The sequence below is a fragment of the Passer montanus genome, unplaced genomic scaffold (assembly GCF_014805655.1).
Source record: "Passer montanus isolate IOZ18808 unplaced genomic scaffold, ASM1480565v1 scaffold55, whole genome shotgun sequence".
Lineage (NCBI taxonomy): Eukaryota > Metazoa > Chordata > Aves > Passeriformes > Passeridae > Passer > Passer montanus.
The window spans coordinates 2,642,140-2,661,885 of NW_024370485.1; the positions used below are offsets into that span (position 1 = coordinate 2,642,140).

General features: G+C 47.1%; 1 protein-coding gene across 1 annotated transcript; it reads left to right on the plus strand.

Moving 5' to 3' along the window:
- The first annotated feature begins 3,439 nt into the window (after positions 1–3,439).
- Positions 3,440–19,323, plus strand: IL2RB (interleukin 2 receptor subunit beta). Its single transcript, XM_039725586.1, has 11 exons — positions 3,440–3,454; positions 3,669–3,684; positions 4,936–5,033; positions 5,360–5,486; positions 6,949–7,063; positions 8,226–8,337; positions 8,873–9,021; positions 9,452–9,629; positions 11,418–11,514; positions 13,328–13,412; positions 14,826–19,323. Exons 3-11 carry the CDS (start codon positions 4,952–4,954, stop codon positions 15,711–15,713), a joined length of 1,833 nt encoding a protein of 610 aa, XP_039581520.1. The 5' UTR covers positions 3,440–3,454; positions 3,669–3,684; positions 4,936–4,951; the 3' UTR covers positions 15,714–19,323.
- Positions 19,324–19,746: the final 423 nt, after the last annotated feature.

Below are 19,746 nucleotides of genomic sequence, written 5' to 3' on the forward strand. Positions count from 1 at the left end.
AAATAACATTATTTGGAAAGTACCAGAAATAACTTGCACAGCTTCTAGAGACCTTCACTGTGTATCCTGTCAGGAAGCAAACTTCAGTGGCCACCAGGGCATCTCTGCCCTCATGCCTTCACCTCCTGCTGGTTCTGTGCCCTTTCCACTGCTCCACTCCAGAGGGCCAGGGGGACAGGACACGGAGATGGATCTGCTGAGCCCTCCAGTGGGCTCACTCCGGTGAGCTGGGCAGTTTGCAAGGCATCCCATTAGCCTGACACCCTGGTCCCACTGAGCCAGCAAAGGGAAGGGGTGTCCTCAGCCTAAGAAATGTGATGAGCTGATGAATTGTGGGGTAATTTGACACCACACAATGCTTCTGCCTTTCATACTTCTTCTGTGTCTGTTCCCCCGTTCACCTTTGCCATTTCGCAGAGACTGTCAGTGGACTCACAACTGAAAATGAGCAGTTTCAGCAGCACTCCTCTTCCCTAATGAGAGCAGTGTGAGGGCAAAAAGTCTTGTGCATAAGTACAGGCCTCAGTCTTGAGTATTTTTAAAACTTATACTGTCCCTGAAATGAATCTGGACCAAACAACACCTTTAACCAAACCTCTATCATCACACTTTTACCTGTCACTTTACCACTGAACAACAACACTGACTGCAGTTTACCTATCTCAGCCACCATTATGGGGACAGGAAGGTAAAGACAAGAACACCTTGTATGTGTTGCTGACAGTGTGGTTTTGTTTGGCTTCTCACTTTACGAATGGCGCAATTCCTAACAATATCAGTGTGAAGGAGATAAAAAGTGCCACATTCTCAGTAGCACAACATCTTGGGCAATCAAGTTCAAAAACTGTGCTGACAGCAAGCACAATTTACATGTGCCAGGTGGGGTCTGGACATAATACCATTATCATGTCTCTGGAGGAAACCCTCTCTTATTTACGCCTCATGGTCATTGCTTCAATACATTTTTAAACTGTGTCTCCAAGGAAAATATGCTGAGGAAGTTTGTGTCTCCACACATGGAGGTTTGATTGCCTCTAGCTGATCCATCGGACCATTCCCCCTCCCTTCACAGTTTTGGAAAAGTCAGTCAATTCCAGTTGCCCTTGACAAAGAGATATATCCCTTATTGAGCAAGGGTATCTTGATAGAGAAGTGTTGCTTTTCCATTGGGACCCTCCGTGGGAAAGTCTTTAATGTAACATCAGTCCTTACTAGATGGCAGAAAATCTGCACAAGAATATATTGTAGAGAAACACATCTAGAAAAAAACAGCCTCCAGAGAGGCAGTTGATCATACAAATCCTTGCTTCCAACTGCTTCAGCCACCCATCTCCTATAGGGATTCACTACATGTTAAGTTTTCCTCTTCCACTGTTTCAGGTGCCATAGTGCACAGCCAACCTCATATGATTTTTATGCATATATTAGGGGAAGAAAAAAAAAGAAGGAAAAAAAGGGAATCAGTGGACTTTTTTTCCCTTGATAAGCTGAACAATAAAAAAACCTGTGCTTTGTACATTTGCTTTCCCACAGTGATCTCTGGTCTTAAGGAAAGTATAGATTTCCCTAGCCTGAAGGACAAGCAGGAAAAATTGCAGTTAATATGAATGTTCCATTGCAGCTGCAATGGTGGTGATTCCAATAACTTACAGAGAATTTCTCTGCTTCAGGTGAGGATTTCTGTGCCAGAGAAAGCTGCATTCATTTTCAGAGCTCCTGGGAAAGGTGGTCTGTGGCCTGATGATTCATGCCCTTACATCTCCATCCTGATGGGAGCCCCCAAGGTGCAGCATACACAGCCAGCAGTTACCAGAGCAGGAGAGCACACAGCCCATCCTCTCCCCTGCTCCTCTTCAGCAGAGGCTGGCTGGTTTTGATTCCCTAGTTGTCCTCCCCAAGCCTGGCCTGACAAGAGTTTTCAGATGCATTCAAATGACAGCTCTCAAGACTCCTGGTCCTTGTTGTGTGTGGTGAAGAAAGAGGTGCTACATTCCAATACTGCTGGCTAAGTGAGTGCTTGGTTCTGGATCAACTGCAATGCTTTCCCAGAAATGGCCATGAGGATTGACTATTGCAGCCTTCTGCAAAATGGCTCTGCCTTCAAACTACTCTGTTTGTCTCCAACACTATTTCTTTTTGAGGTCTAGTATCTTCTGACATCCAGTCTCTGGGCTCGGCTTCCTGTGACTAAGAGCCCATCTTCCACCTACACCCTTTTTCCATTACCTGAATCCAAGATCACTTTGTTTTTATACTAGGTTCCATCCTCCAGGTTCATAGAGTCCTCAAACAAGAACTACCTGGAGACTTGAGATTTGCCTCTGGCAACTTTTGGTCAGCAAAACCTTCTTGCCAAACCTGAGCTTGGGCCTTGAGCTGCTCTAGGAGAGAAAGATGAGGAGCACAGAGTGTGGTGACCGCTGTACAAGTAAGAGGAGACTCTCATCATGCGGCCTCACACCAGGGGCCATCATTGTGCAGCCCAGACCAGACAGGAAACGTGATGTGCTGCACTTCAGAGAATTCTATTTCTGTATGGAAAAGAGAAAGGGGTGTGAGGACATCTTTGCAGGTCCATGTCTATCTGTGAACCGGGCAACCATCAGGCTGTGGATTTGCATTTGTACATCTGCCTTGGCTTGGGATGTGAAGGCAAAGAAAGGGGCTCTGTCTGCAAAGGAGAGGGCATAGGAAGTTTTGGAAGAAGGTGAAAATATTTTTTGTATCTTTTTCTGGCCTGTTGAATGGACAAGCCATACCAAACAGGCCCTGCAGCTACTGCAGGGCGGTATTGCCTGGCTGGACTAGCTGCAATGCTCAGGTCAGAGAAGGATGGTTCTTCTTTCTGTGGAGTGAATGGGTTGTTTGGCTGGGTAGGGAGGCAGTGGGATGGGTGTTCTTGTGGTGTCACACCATCTGCAAGTGTGAGGGTGTGCCTCAAACTTGCTCACACTCAGCATTGACCTGGTTCTACTCCCACTGTGACCCAGCATGGATCCTCTAAAACTGGGGCAACCATGTCTGGTTTCATTCAGGTGTTGCTCAGGTCAGCAACTCCAGCTATTTTTCACAAAGTAGTCCATGGTATTTCTACTGTAGATAGACTCCTGCCCCCAGTTTCAAAGTGATCTGTAAACTTGTGTAGACCCTGAGAGCAATATGAGTGATCCATTTAGGTGTCTAAAAGAGGAAGCTATGGGTCTTGCAAGTATCCCAAGAGGTCCTTTTTGCTCTCTTGCCTCCCAGCAATGGTTTGAAACTGGCCCCAGAATGTCTGAGCATTGCTAACACCTGACCCCTCTAACCCGTTTCTACACTTACTGCTTTATCAGCAGGAAGTAGAATGTGGTTTGGTTTTGTTTTTTTTTTATTCTTGGCCTTACTAGCCTTTTCGATACTTTGGGGCCTTGTCTCAGTCTGACAAGGCAGGCAAGCAGCAGCTTCCTGTGCACAGGTGAGAGGGAGAAGACAGAGACCACGCGCATGTGAGAGAAGCAGCTTTGGAGCAGAACTGCTGGGGTGTGGGCACCTCTTCTCTCATGGACATGCACTGAACCAAGATATCTGCCTTTATCGCTCTCTCTTTTTCCCCTCACCTTTCCCCTCACTGGTTGACATTCATCACCTGCTGCTGTCCAACCTCCGACCCCTTCGTCTGGACTGCTCAGTGCCTGGAGCTGGAAGGTAAAGGGGGTAATGCCAGCTCTCTCCCGCATGGGGGTGGCTGATCTGAAAGCATCTTAGAAGGAGTTTCAATCTGACAAACTGCATCTTGCTCTTGGGAAGGGCTGAGAACATATTTATCTCTCTGTCTCTCCACAATCCTCTCAAATCATACCCCGCATCTCACAACCATGCCGCTCGCTTTCTCTCTTTCTCTCCCCTCTCTGCTAATGTGTTGTCATCATGTTTTTCTTCCTCTGAACCTAATCTTTTATCACAGTGGGAATTGGTGTTAAGCTCATGCCGGCCCTTTATAAACCCTCTCCTCACACCCCTCTGGCAGTCCCAGCAAGGTCCAGTGGGGCTTCCATCTTGTTCTCCTCAGGTCTGCCTGAGCTCCAGGGCTGGTGAGAGGTGGGGGTGGTTCCTTCTCCTGTGGGCAAAGGCAGATCCCAAAGTCCAGGTGTCCAGGTGGATGGGGAGAGAGGCTTGGATGAGAAGACTGTAAGTCTGTCTAATATGGAACATGACTGTACAGGCTTTATAAGACAGGGAGGTTCCCTGGGTGCTTTGGCTGGATGAGGGCTGCTGCTGAGCTTCATAATTAAAAAGCCCAAATTTTCTGATACACCTCAAATCATGACTCCTTCCAAAGCAAAACAAGGGTCTACCTGGAGGGGATGATGCATAGTTTGTGAACTACTATGTAGTATTTTTTGATATAGTAAAGCCTTGACTTTGTAGAATGTGGTAAACACTTTCTTCTCCCTGATACCCCCACCTGTCCCAAACATGCTATTCAAAATCTGCCTCCTAAGCCATGAGCTCTGCAACTAACTTCTGTCAGTTGCATCCAGGGACCCTGTTACTCAGCAAGCACCTAGTTATTTCAGCCCTAGGGTTTACCAAAAAAAGAAGCTCTTCAAAGCGCAAGCTGTGCACAGCCGAGGCAGCACTCTCTACCTGAGTCAGCAGGCAGCCTGAGACAACGCGCACGGACTGCTGTGCGCTCACTCACGCGTTTTCAGAAGACGCGATTCCTGCAAACAGCCTCTGTGCTGCCCTGTGAACAGCCTCACTGCTGAGCAGAGCACCCAAGGCAGGAGAGCAGTGGGGTGCTGAGGGAGAAGTGCAGACTCCGGAGTGAGTTTCTGAACCTAGAAGACTAGCACGGCATCCTAGGACAGCGGATGCCTCTTGTGAGATGACATCTTGACATCTTCCTAAGTTCCCTTGCTGAACTGTGTTGTGGGGGTGTCTTCTCTCTTTCAGTGTGTCGCCAGTACTGATGAAGCCCTCATTGCTGGTGCTGTCTCACCTCTGCCTGTTCAGCTTCATGCCTCCCTCGTGGGCATCAGACTCAGCACAAGGTAAGAAGCGATTCCTTTCACCTGTGCCAGCTGGGTGAACAGGGAGGGGAGTCAGCCAGGGCAGCGTGTGTGCCATGTACATTCCTGTGCAATGTTTGTGTTGTAACATGCAGCCAGAGGAGGTTGCAATATTACAGGTCTCTGACGAGCACATCAGCCTACAAGGTTCTAGAGAAATGAGTGGCACTGCCTTTCTTACTTGGACTTGTCCAGCAGAGGATTCAGTCAGTAGTTTGGGATGGGGCAGCATTGTCCAGGGTGGTGATTAACGCCAAGCATCGTTGCTAATTGAGCCACATTGCTGTCTGTCTCTCCTCTGCTGGCAGGTGCCTCCAGCCTCACTTGTTGGTATGACTCACGGGCAGCTCTCTTCTGCGACTGGGACCCGGGCAGGGACCTGGCTGAAGCACCGTGCCAGCTGGAGATTTTATCACAGAAAGACTTTTATGACAGGTGGGTGACTGGAGAGACTGAGGAAAAGCAATGCCACTTTACAAAAATGTAGGCTTCCCCTTCCCAGGCCAGCTATAGTGGAGAGTGCTGAGGTGTTTTGTTTTGAACTCTGTCTCTATCTCCATGTGGGCTGAGATGCTGGCAGCCACTGCTCAGTGTTTGCCATCTGAGAGTCCCAAACTGTCTAGCACAACCCATCTTCCAGCTCCATGACTGTATCTGAACTTCACTTTTCAAAAAATTCCTCTTCCTTGGCAGACACCCTCGGGACTGAATTTTTCCATTTTCAGTGGAAAATGAGGATGTACAGAGATGGGGCTGGAGAAGGGTGGGATTGAAGTTATACAGAGGCTATTTGGCAATTGCCAGGATGAGCTGAGATGTTGCACTTTGAGTAATGATGAATGAAGAAAAATACTCTTCCCCCTTCTTTTCCCTGGCTCTTTTGCCTCTTCCAGTTCATGATGTTTTCCTCTCCCATATGCCTCCCAGCAGAGGGGAGGTGTTTGGCCAGTACTGCAGTGGGGGCTGGCTGAGTCTCTGTCATCTCCAAATAGGACATCTGCAGCCAAGAGGCTTGCCAGCCAAGCCCAGGGCTGCCATGGGTGCCTGCCATAAGGAGAGGCTCGGTGTGATTCTGTCATCGTGGGGGTTACTTGTCACTGTCATAGAGACACCTCCAATTGGGTTAGATTGACAAATATGTCTTGAGGCTGGTGCGTGGCCCTAGAAAGCTAAAACACTGGTGTTGCTCCATGGGTGTGAATCAGAGACTGTGGCTGGAATTGGGGCTGGATGTGGAACTGTGCCGTTCTTTGGCCAGGGCTCTAGGAAGAGAACCCTCCTCAGTGTCAGTGGGTCCCAGGCCTGATCTGACCTTAGACCTCAGTCAGACACTGCCCCACTGCAGCCCCACAGATGCTCTCCACCCTGCCACACCCCATGCCATGGCTCAGCTGGGGCTCTCTTGTCAGAGCAGAAGAGAGGTCACGGTGTAGTGCTGCCACTTGAGATGTGCTGTCCTGCTGACTGAGATGTGACCTGGCTCAGAAGGCACATGTCACTGAGTGTCTGAGATCCTACAGGACTGTCAGTGCGGGGAAGGAGACCTGTAGATCCTAGAGGGGTGAAACAGGCACCTGTCTTCCAGGGCCAGGTTGCTGTAGGTGAATTTGGGCTCTGTATGCCCTCTGATATCAACAGGAAACAGAGAAGATAGGAAGAGGATTTTGTGAAATCTTTGAAACTGGAAATTTGCTGTTACATTTGTCTTGAAATAACTGGGGTGCATTGACTTCTGTGTGCCAGCACATAAAATTTGTCTGAGTGATACAATGGGGAGAGAAATTAGGATTAAATCTTTGCTGTAACCTGTTCAGCAAATACAGTAGGATGAAAAATGCTTTGAAAGCCCTTTAGTGTTACATAATGTTTGACTAACTACAAAACTATAACTTTTCAGCATTCTGGAGTTATATCCCTCACCTGAAAAACGCAAGAAGCACTGCAAATTACCCAAGGCAGAGCATATGACAGGACTGAGGAGATGCATCAAAACCTTCAGCCAAAATGTTAATGTGAGTAATTCATCTGGGATGTCCTGGCTAACAACAAAGGGGAAAGGATTTATATATGCATTTTGGGTGTATAAGCAGTGCAACATCCAGGGGTAGTATCAAAAGCCCAAACCTAATCCCTTAGTCCGGATCAGGGATGGGGCTTGGTGTTGTGTGTTGTTGGTACATATGCTTTCCGTGGATTCCCCTGCAGGAAGGATTGGTTTCATTGTGAGCCGTGCTGGCACAGAAGAGCTGCAGGACAGGCAGGTCATAGGCAGTGTCCCGTGTCTGAATCACCTGTGTTTGAATTACCCTTACTCTGAGGAGGGATGGGCATCACCCCCAGCTCTGAAGTCACCTCTTGATCTCTTTTTCCTAGAAATTATCAATATCACTTTCCAGATCATTAGCTACTGTGAAATGTGATTAGATGTATCTAATGCAAGTTGCAACAGCAACACATCACTGGAGCTAATGGTGATGCAAATCTTTTAGCTATTATTCTTTATTTAAATCAGTCTTATTTTGGATCCATTGTGTACTTGCTTCAGTCACATCCAGTGTCACTGCAGTTCCCGTGTTTTCAGAAAACACCCACCCAAATTTGAGCTAATATTTTTATTGGTGAAGTCACAATCAGTTCTAATGACAGACAAGCTTTCATACTTGTGCATATCATGTGCAAAGACAAATTGCAGGGTTGGTATATAGCTCCAAAATCTTTTCTTTCTAATCAAGCTAATTTCTCTGTTACTTATTCCGTACTGTAGGATGTATGTGGCCCCTCAGCATCACTGCATTTCAAGTATCAAGTGTAATACTAATGTGGTTTCAGTCTTACCAGAGAATATAAAATGATCTGGTAAAAATAAAATTTCTCAATAAATGTCACCTATAGGGAGTAACGTTTTCTCCTGCTTAGTTAGCACATACAAGAAACTAGTGTATCACAATATTTTGTGCCCTTCTTGCCAATAAACAAACAAAGAAAGAACTCCAATCACATGAAATATAAATTTTTGGTTCTTCACTCACCACTGAGATTTATGCCCTTCTGCCACAAACACCTTCCATATTTATTGTCAAGTATGCCTAATCATCTTATGCATAGGCAATGCTTAGAAATTTGAATGCTTATTCACGAGGTTTCATTGCCACTAATGGTTAATTTTCCTTCCAGGATCAGTGCTTCACCGTTTCAGACAGTCTTAACTTGTCTGTCCATTGCCACACTGGAGAGAATAAAACCAAAATACCTGAGCAAATAAAAAACTTCAAACCACTTGAAAATAGTGAGTACTCATCTGCCTTCTGGTCTCTGAAACTTCCCCATGAGAGGATAGCTAATTTTCCTTCCTCATCCACTGCTATGCTACACCCACAGCTGATTTTAGGCATTTGTCTTTTGCTTGTCCCCTGCTACAATGAGCACAATAGTGACTCCTGCCACTTGCTCCTCTGTCATGCAGTGTCATGCCAGCCACATTCTGTCCTGCCCCATATCTGGCTTCAAACTGGTAATGATAGTTCAGCTGTCCTCATGAAAAATGAGTGCTGCAGGAAGGATGGAAATCTTGCTGCTCTTCCTCTGCCCCCCTCTAGTTATGTGCTTTCTCCCTTCTTTAAGACAACTTTGGCATGTTTCAGTCTTTGCTGAAGGGATTCAGCTCACTAATCCAGAAGAAAAACATCTGCCTGGGACATTGTTTTGCTGGCTGTGTGAGTTTACCTGTCTCAAGGAGATGTCCTGCTGCTGAGGAGCTTGGTGTGCAGTCCTGTTATAGACAGAGTATGGGGATATCAATCTTGCTTCTTCTCTCTTTCCAGTAAAGCTGAGGCCTCCAGGAGACCTTCAGCTGGTTAACATAACTGAAAACACCTCCAACCTGACATGGAGCCTGAATATTTCCTCTCACTATTTGAAAGGGACGCGGAAGTACCAAGTGCGGTACCGACACGTGAGTCAGTCCTGGGAGGTGAGTACAGAGGGGAAGCTGGGACGTGTTACCGTGTGAGTCCTGGATGAACCCTGCTCTTGCTTATGTCCCCCAAGACTTGCTCCTGGGCCTCCTCTCGGGAGGTAAGCAGTTTTGGTGAAGCTGGAGGGAGGATGATAGCCCCTGCCCTTTTATCTGTGTCACCTGCTGCCAGTGTTTGGTGATGACAAGGAGGCAGATGGGGATCCTATTTTACTTAGTGCTGCCACAAAAAAATTCAGACAGTTCCAGGACAGACCTGAAAAGTATGGGAAAAGCAAAGCAAAGAAGAATTCTTCTTCAGGGTGAACAAGCTGTGCATGAGGTGTAAGGACTTGAGACAAGTTTTCTCTGAGGGTTTTGGAGAAGATGGATATGCGAGGCTGTAAATCAGGGTGTTGACGATATCCTAAATTTGCCCTACTCCCAGGAGGCTGCAAACTTGCCCATTGAACAGGACCAGATGTGGATGAATTTTGAGAGACTCTCACCTAACTCGAAATATGAGGCAGTTGTCCGTGCAATGCCAAGAACCAGAAGAAACTACAAAGGCACATGGAGTGACTGGAGCAAGCCAGTCCTGTGGAGAACACACGCTGACCGTAAGGGTAAGCCAGGGAATCTGACCTGGGGGGGGAAAACAGGGACTCAGGGCAAACAAGGTAGAATGGCCAAAACAGGGTGAGAAGCTGAAGGAAGATGTGTAGGGACAGCTGTGTTGACCAAAGAGTAATAGAAAGGTTGAAAACTGTCCCTCCTGATCTGTTAGATGAGATAATCTCAGCATCACAGTTTAAGGCCAAAGACCCCCTGACCCCAGCAAAGCCCCTCTGATTTCCAGAAGCCAGGCAAAATTTACAAGGTATAAATCAGGGACTGCTTCCCCAGAGCAGTAAGGCCAGGTGTCTAACCAGCCAAAGCAGTGGCCAAGACTGGCATTTTCCCAGATGCTAATGTTACCTGGGAACATTCTCCCAGCTTCCTAAAATGGCACAGTTCAGTGGAGGTATTGATTAGTGAAATGCAGTGAAGCAGCTCTCAGCTCCTGAGCTGAGGAACACCTGAGCTTGGGAAGCAAAGTCCCATGGAAATTGGGAGAGACTTACTGACTTACATGTATTATAAGACTCCTTCAAAAAAGGTCTGCTGAGATTTGCATCAGTATGAAGTTCCAGCCTTGGAAGACAATGCCCTTCAGTGAGTCGGTGGCTGTGGCCTCTGCCATTTTGTTTTCCAAAAAATAAGCAGGTAGAGGTTATTCCTTCTCACATTGTCCCCATCCTGCCTCTGCCCAACCCCTCCCTGTTGTTCCTGGTCTTGGTATAAACAGAGGAGCTATGTTTAGAAAGGGCACTGTGTTGCTGTGGCGATCAAATTTTGACAGTGTGTGATGTCAGTGAATTGGATACAGCCGCAACCAGTTGTCATAGCAACCAAGACCAAAGATAACCAGGGTACCAGAGGCAGAGGAGACAAAGTGATCTGAGTAGCATCTCAAGGACAGGGAAAGAAAGAATGTGCTAAAAATGTCCCCTCCATCTTTTATTTTTCTCTGTTCTCTCCTAAATGCTCCAGAGATTCTCTGCATGACCAGGCCTAGGGACACGAGGGATGGGAGGAGATGAGGGGCAGGCAGAGGAAACAGGCACCAGAATAGCAAGACCAAGGAAAGGTGCACTGGGGAGATATGTGTGAAAGAGACAGATTAAGGAGTGTTTGAGATGATGCCAAACAAGCCTGAGGAGTGCTGGCAGCCCTGGCAATGTGGGAACCCAGTCTCTTTGTCTTAACCCTACAATCCAAGTACTAAAACATGGTGTGAAGCTAGAACCTTCCTAGCCTCCTAATGCTTCCCTATACCTCTCCAAAGAAAGAAGCCAGTCCCTTGTTCCCTAACCTTCTGTATCCTTATCCTCTTGCTTTATCAGAGACCTGTGAACCCCATGACTCCCTCTCCCCCACTGACCATTAATGCTGTTTCAAGCCTCCAACCCCACTTTAGCTGGTTTTAGGAGTCCCTGATTTCCTTGGCAATGAAACAGGTTGGTGGACACGTCAACTAGCAGACTGTGCCACCTCATCTGTGACCACCCCTAGCTGTGGTGCTGTTATGATCAGGGAGTTCAAGCTTTGTTTGTTCAGCACAAATTATCTCTTAAGCAATGCTTAGACTCTGAAACCCATATCAGCTCAAAAGCTTCCTACACAACACAGCAGAACTCACCTATACTCTGACCTGTATATTAAAATTGTAGATAGTATTATAACATTATATAAAAATTATAACAAAGGCCCACTTTGATCACCTTGAGCAGCCATGAAAGGGTTGCAGCTTCCACCTACAGAATCCTGGTTAGATTTTAACAGCCGTTTCCTCATTCTGTCTCATCTTGCAGGAACATCCCAGCCAGTCCTGCCAGTTCTGATAGTGAGCACTTTCATCTTTGTGATCATTGGGACTGCCTTCCTCATTAACTTACGGACGCTGAAATGGTAATTGAGAATTAAGTTTATGTCTCTGTTCCTCTCCTGTATCTTGTGTGTATTCTCAAAACTCAGATTATTTTTCACCTGGTGTTACTCATGATAGAGATGGCTTTAAGCCAATCAATTTATGGTTTATAGCCCAGCCTCCTGAGGCTGATGTTTGCCTGTGGAAAAATAACACCACCCAAGATGATGTGGTTTCACCAGCACTGTCGTATTGTGCCATTCTCCTGTGACGTGGTGCCATGCCCTGGCTAAATTTAAAACAGCTGCCTCAGTACATCTATTGCCCAGGGGTTAGAGTGGTGTTTCCTGGCAGGGATGCATCAAAATTGCCTCTTCAAAAGCAGGTCAGTGGGTTGGGAACTCTCCCTGTAGCGGGGACCAAGCAAGCCTGGTTACCATTACCTTCTCATTTAAACATTCCAGCAAGAGTTCAGGCAGGATGAGATGACATTGGGCCTGCAGGCAAAACTCCCAAGTGAGGAGCACAGTTCTGGTTCTCCCTGGTCTGTGCAGTCCTCACACACTGATAAAACCTCTATGATGCTCCAAGACCTCTTTGTCAGTGTTTCTACCCAGACACTGCTTTTATTGAGGACTGAAAGTGTCTCACAAGGTTACTCGACACAATAATAGGTACAGTGACCCCTCAGCTTGGTGCAAGGTTAGAAACAGTCACAGGTTTTCTCATCTCAGGTCAGGGGTAAAGAAGCAGGGAGCTGATATTCATGGCAGGGAGCAGGGACAAACATTCTCAGGGATAAAATTGCAGAGGCTGGATGGTTTCTCTGTAGGGAAAGACAGAGAACCATGCTGAAGGAAGATGGATACTGAGAAAGTCACTGGTCACTATTTTACCCTGAGTCACAACACAAAGTTGAGGAAGTGCTAGATGTACAGCACAGAGGGAGTTAAAAAGGCCTCCTTTCTCCACAAAGTATAATTAACCTAGGGGAATTGAGTGCAGAATAATGCTGAGGTAAGATGCTGGAAGGATTAGACATGCATGAATAAAAATAGCATCTGCAGTGATGTAAGGTAGTTTATATGCAAGAGCTAGCAAGCTCTGATGCTTCAGAGAGTACAATGATTGCCTCCAGAGGTCAGGAGGGTTTTTCCTCACAACATCCTACAGCAAAGCTTCAGCAAAATGATGACAAGATGATCCAACCACTCTGAGAAGCTGAGGAGCTGATTAGATCACTCCATGCTGCCTCAGGATGACAACGCACTGGTTCCAGGGAAGGAGAGGCCTCTGCACAATGCAAGGCATACTCATTCAGAGGGCTTGTATTGCCTGTGTGCCCCAGCTATGCCATGCAACATCCTGCTAGGAGGGCAGAGAGCTGTGGCAGAGCTTTCCCAGGGATGGCCCTGCTCAGGCCACATGGTCCTGAGTCATTGTGGTGATAGCAAAACAAAGAAGGGGCAGCTCACAGCAGCGGGAACTTGGAAACAAAGGAGGCCTGCTCAGCTTGTCATCAGGACAGGGGCTGAAGGGGGCAGGTGGAGGGGTCTAGGTGATCAGGCAAGGCAGGGAAGAAACCAGTAAAACCAGGGGTTGTCCTTCCCCAGGGAAAAGGCTGGGGGAAATGTATTTTCCAGTGCCAGGTTTATCTGTCTCCTCTCCATACATCTCATGGCTCTGTAGTGCCTCTCAGACCACTCAAGAGGAAGGAGAGGCCTCAGGCTCGAGTTCACCTCTTCCTCCATGCCAGGGCAGTACCTGGGAATTGCAAGGCATTCTTCTTGCCATAGTGATGGTGATCAGGATCAGGCCCTGCTTCATTTGTCCTTCTCATTGTCTCTCCTTAAGGTTTAAGAAGATCCTGAAGATTCACATCCCAGATCCTGAGAAGTTTTTTCCCCCACTTGTTTCGGTTCACGGAGGTGACATTCAGGTGAGAGCTGGGGATGGAGCCATAGTAGGGAGAAATAATGAAAAGGAGCACCCAATTGCATGTGCCCAGGACAGATAGACCTACACATGACATGTGCGCCTGTAGCACCAGCTGCGGGGTTCTCTGCTCAAGTTCTATTTTCTGACCTTCTAAAACCTGACACTCAGCTGAGGCATCTCTAATTACAGAACAAAGAAATGGCAAACCACACCAAGCACAGCACCCTGCTCCCCTAATCGGCAGTCTAAGAGACAACAAGGGACCTGCAGGAGGGAGCTTGGCCTCTCAAGATCCCCCTCCAAAGCACAGCACCCTGCTCCCCTAATCGAGAGACAACAAGGGACCTGCAGGAGGGAGCTTGGCCTCTCAAGATCCCCCTCCCTCCCAGTTCAGTGCCTCCCTACTTGCCCTAGCCTGTCCAGTTCTTCCCTAGATTTCCTGCTGTGAGCTTCTCCTCTGCTCCTGTTGTGAATTGTAATCACACTGGATAGCACCTAGCTATTCCTTGCATTCTTCTCTGTTTCCTTTCTTTTCCCACTCCACTATTCCCCTTCCCTAGTCTCTCTGTGAGTATGGGCAGCTGCAAGGAGACAATTACCATTCTGTGCAGCATTAAAGGGAGCGTCAGATGCAAGACGTGGGAGGTGATTCCAAGGGGCATCTTGCTTTAAGAAGGACGGAAACAATCTGCAGAGGGTTCAGAAACAGCAAAGCTTTGGAAAAGCCGAGGTGTACAAAGCTTAGAAAGCTTAAACTACAGGGAAAGAGTACAGAGTAGGGGGACAGGGTTGTGCAGCAGACAGTCAAGACACTTTATCAGTGCAGAAAGAAATTTTGCTTTACAAGCCATAAAGGCAATGGATTTGGGTGTTATCAAAACCAGTTTATTTTTGAGGATAATGATGCAGTGAAGGATGTTGCTCATGATAACTATGAAAATTAGGCACAAGGGGCCTGGAAGAGCACTTTAGACAAGAAATCTGCATATGAGAAGCTTGTTCAGCACCTAGGAATAGATTGCATGAGATGCACCTCAATACTGTTTTTCATGCTTCACATCATCCGGTCTTGTAAGGGTTTTTCTACCTTTTTTATTCCCTTTGTTTCACTTTAATTCTCCATCTTAAATTCCATGCTCCAGAAATCTCAAAACATAGGCTGACAAGATCCTCTCTTAATTTTAATGTGACAGAATGACATACTGAGAATGACATACTGTCTCTGAAAATGCTGCAGATGAGACATCATGAATGGGAATTTCCCTCCCCACAACCTCTGGTAACCCTTACTTGGACAGAAAAGGGATCACTTGATTGCTGTGGCCAGTAGTTGAAGAAACCTTTGGTTCTTCTCTGAGTGCAATACTTTGGTAGTCACAGCCTCTCTCTCTCTCCTGTGTTTCTTCCCCACCAGAAATGGCTCTCCTCCCCATTCTCCACGTCTTCCTACTGTGTGAACAGCACAATCCCAGAGATCTCCATGCTCGAGGTGATGCAGAAGAATGACCAGGAATCCCAGTTTCTACTTTCCAAGGGAACCCAGTCTCCTGATCCTCCCATAGAAACCAGTGTGCACTCTGGATCCAGCTGCTTCACCAACCAAGGCTACTTCTTCTTCCACCTTTCCAACTCCTTTGAGATTGAGCCCTGTCAGGTCTACTTCACCTACGAGCCTTTCAGCCAGGAGGGCAGCAGCAGCAAGGATGGTGACTGTTACCAGGCTCTCCCCTCTCCAGACCTCTGCACACTGGCAGAGGACATGAATGTGCTGCCCAACAACTTCTTTCACTCTATCGAGGGAACCCAGAGCTCCCAAAAGGGCTCCTTGATGGAAGAGACAGCAGGTGAAGCCCAGCAGGCCATGGCTGTTCCTGGGGCTCTCCAATTGAGTGGAAGCACTTCACCAACACTGGTTCTGGAACAGGATGAGAAGGTGATGGACAAAGCAGTTTCACAACCAGCTGAGGCCGTGTGCCAGCTGGACACCGACTTTCCTGACCCACTGGACCTGCAGGACAGCGATACTGCCAGTGTAATGGAGGGGAGTGGGAAGGGGGGGCCTCCAGCTGACCCCTGCACACCAGCAGCAAGTGCTGCCTCTTCCTTCTCCCAGCCTCCATCTCCAGCGCAAAGACAGGATGAGGAGCCATGCAAAACAGCCTTCTCCAGCCAGGACCCAAGCACTGGTGCCTACCTTTCTCTGAGGGACCTCCAAAGCCAGTACAGCCATTGCTCTGTCCAGGATCTGCCTGGAGGAGACCCACAGGTGGGAAAGGCCACCTCTGCAGGGAAGCCTAGATAGATGGACAGTTTCTCTCCTCAGGACACAAACATAACTTCAGCATCAATCCCATTGGGACTGCTCAATAATGAGGCTGGAGAACACAGGCCAACAAAGACTTGCCTTCACAAGAAAATCTGTTTTGCTGTTAATACTGGCTCCGATGGCATAGAAACTCCTCACATTTCTCAAGTGACACTCCTAACCTCACCTATTCATTTTTCCTTTCCCAGATCCCAGTAGGAGACTGTGCCAGCATGTCCATGCTCTACATTTTGGTATAAAATAGCAGTCAGCTTTGAGGCTGAGCGGGCATATGATCAGTTTGTCTCATACTGGCCTAAAAACCTCTAATAGGACAGAGAAATGCCCAAAGGTGTAGCTATGAGATTTCGTACAGGGGCCAGTAGCACTGCCAGTCAGTACTGGGGCGGATGATGAAATGGATGAAGACATCTCCTCCTGACTGACCAAGGGTGTGATTTTTTCCTGATGTCCTCATTTTAAGCTTTAATCAGAGATTACATTCTAAGCTACTTGATCCAGCTTTAGACTTTAGAGTCTAGACTTTGGAGTCTCTAAGGTCGGCTCAGAGCCACAGCTGTATCAGCTGTCTAAGCAGTGCAGTGTAAAAAAGAAATCCCCTCTATTGAGTCAAAAATACTGGGGAAATCCCCTCCCTCTCTTTCTTCCTTCCAGCTCTGATGGTGGCAGTAAAAAGAACTCACACAGTTTCCCATTCTTGCTACAATATTTTTCATGAAATCGAAAGCCTTTCTGCCCTGCTGGCAAACTACAGTTATTTGACTATGATAAGCTGATTGCAGAATAGTTCATCCCACATCCTGTATAAGTGGAAAACATCACAGCAGTGCTGCCCATTCCTTCCACTGCTGAAGGGAAACCATTGCCTAATTAGCAGCAAAGATGTGGTGAATGAGCCCAGAAAACTAACCCACAAATCATCACCTTTACTGAAATGAAAACCTCAATCCATTTGCAAAGAATGGGGATAGCACAGACTTTGTTTTTCTTCTTCCTCTACATGCCCTGATCTGGCTTAGAAAAAGCCACAGGAGAAAAGTGGTAAGGTAAAGGAAGATCCCTGCATTCACCATTTGTACCATCTGTCCATTTTCTTGCCGTATTTCTGGTCTTTTCAGCAGTGGGAAAATACCAGCCATGGGCTAAGAGTTCTTCCCATCTCTTAAAAACTCTTCTAATTTATACCAATTATATAGAGAATTTATACCAAAAAGTTCAAGGATATTGAACTTGTTAACGCTTCTGTCACAGCTGTGAGTGTCAACTAGAACTAATTCTTTCCTATCTCTGTCTGTCCAAGCATTGAGATTCCTGCTCCTACACTGTTAGCTGACATTGCAGTATGCATCCTGAATGTCATTATGAGTCCCAGGTGCAAGGTCCAACCCACTGGCTTGGATTTCACCTGAAAAGGGCTGCTCAGATGAGTTGAGCCTACTTTTTTCTGGAAGGGCTTCGTGAACTATCCCTCTCCTCTCATCAGTTCCTTCACCATCTGTCTCAAGACACGGACTGCTCCATTGTGTCCAGGAGAAAACTGGAGACACAGCTTCCCAGACAGGAAAGTACAAGGTTTTCCCAGCTTTTTCCTGTATTTTGAGAGTCTTCTAAGATGGACTTTGAAAACCTTCCCAGAGACACTGACTCCCTTGCCTCTGATGGGCAGTTTGTTATCCTACATGGGCCAAGGATCCAAGCTGCACTGTCCCCATGTAGACTTTCTTAAGCTTTTCTGTTTTCCTTTATAGAATCATTAAGGGTGGAAAAGACCTTCAAGATTATCGGGTCCCAATTTTGACTGAATACTACCATGCCCACTAAACTTTAAATTGCAAAGTGCCACAACTACTTGTTTTCTGAACACTTCCAAAGATGGTGACTCCACCACTTTCCAGGAGAGCCTATTCCAGTGTTTAACCACTCTTTCAGTGAAGAAATTTTTCCTGATATCCAACTTGAATTTCCCCTGGTGCAATTTGAAGTATTTTTCTCTTGATCTATCACTTGTTATCTGGAAGAAGAGACTGACCTCTACCTTGCCACAACTTCCTTTCAGAGAGTTGAAAAAAGCAATACTGTTACCCTTGAGCCTTCTTTTCTCCAGGCTAAACAGCCCCAACAATCCCTCAGCTTGTGCTCCATACCCTTCACCATCTCTATTGCCCCTCTCTGGACATGCTCCAGCACCTCGATGTCCTTCCTGTATTGAGCATCCCAAAACTGAGTACAGGATTTGAGGTGTGGTCTCTGCACAGCGGGATGATCCCTTTCCTAGCCCTGGTGGCCACACTATTCCTGATACAAGGCAGGATGCCACTGGGCTTCTTGGCCACCTGGGCACACCTGGCTCATGTTCAGCCACTGTCAACCAGCACCCCCAGGTCCTTTCCCACTGGGCAGCTTTTCAGCCACTCTTCCCCCAGTCTGCAGCACTGCATGGTGCTGTTGCGACCCTGTTGCTACCAGGACTTGGCACCTTGTTGAACCTCATGCAATTGGCCTTGGCTCATCAATCCAGCTCCTCCAGACCCCTCTGCAGAGCCTGCCTACCCTGCAGCAGATAGACACTTCTGCCCAGCTTGGTGTCATCTGCAAACTGACTAAAGGGGAGCCCTTGATCCCCTCATCTAGATTATCAACGTGTATTAAACAGATCTGGCCCCTATACTAAGCCTTGTGGAACACCACTGGTGACTGGCTGCCAACTAGATTTAACTCCAATCACCACAACACTTTGGGTTTGGCCATCCAGCCAGTGTTTCACCCAGCAAAGACTACATACATTCATGCCATGGGCTGCCAGTTTCTCCAGGACAATGCTGTGGTAAGATAGTGTAAAAGGTTTTACTAAAGATTAGGTTGACAACCTAATCAGAACCTTTCCCTCTTCCACTAAGTGAAGTTCACCCTGTCATAGAAGGAGAGCAGGCTGGTCAAACAGGACAAGCCTTTCCTAAACGCATGCTGGCTGGGCTTGATCCCTTTGTTGTTCTGCACCTGCCATGTGATGGCACTCAAGGTGACCTGTGCCATGATCTTCTGTGGCACCATGGTCAGATTTGACAGGCTGGTAGCTCTCAGATTCTCCTTCCAGCCCTTTTTGTAGATGGGTGTCACACTGGCTGACCTCCAGTCACCTGGGACCGCTCTGGCTAGCCAGGACTGCTGATAAAGATGGAAAGTGGCTTGGTGAGCTCTTCTGCAGTTTTCTCAGTGCCCTTGGGTGGACACCATCCAGCACAAAAAATTTGAGAATGTCTAAGTGGCACAGCTGGTCACTAACTACTTCCTCCTGGATTCCAGGGGGCTTATTCTGCTCCCTGTCTTTGTCTTGTAGCTCAGGGGGGTGGGTACCCTGGGGACATCTGGTCTTTCTGTTAGAGACTGAGGCAAAGAAGGCATTAAGTAGCTCAGCCTCATCCTTAATGACAATATTCCCCTGCCAAGTCAAATAAAGGATGGAGCTTCTCCTTGACCCTCTTTTTGTTATCAATGTATTTGTTATTTTTGATAACAGTAGTTAGATTGAGTTCTAGCTGGACTCAATTTTCTCTCTGTATGACCAAACTATACATCCATACTCTTACTGAGTACATCTTGCTGCTAAGATGAGTACAAAGCACCAAGTCTGCTTCTTTGTAAATAAAAAAAATATATTAAGTAATTTACAGTGTCTTTCTGTCCTTTGGGAGAGGGGAAATGACTAACAACTTTTCTAAACAGGGAACTAAGCAAAGTTGCTCGAACTAATATACCTTTAGCTCTCCTTCCTACTCCCTGCCCCAAGGGACTCAGACACCTAAAAAAGAAAGCAGAGTTAGAGGTGATCCTGTGGCAAGCTCCTGAGGACTGTCCTGCTGGCTCAGTATTTTTTTCACCCCCCAACCCCCTCGCTTTTAGTGAAAATGTTGACAGCTTTGGAGCTGGCAAGCTGCTAGCACAGCTTTCGCAGCCATGCTGGGTGTGAATGTGTGACACACTGCGGCAGGAAGTGCTCAGCGTCAGATCT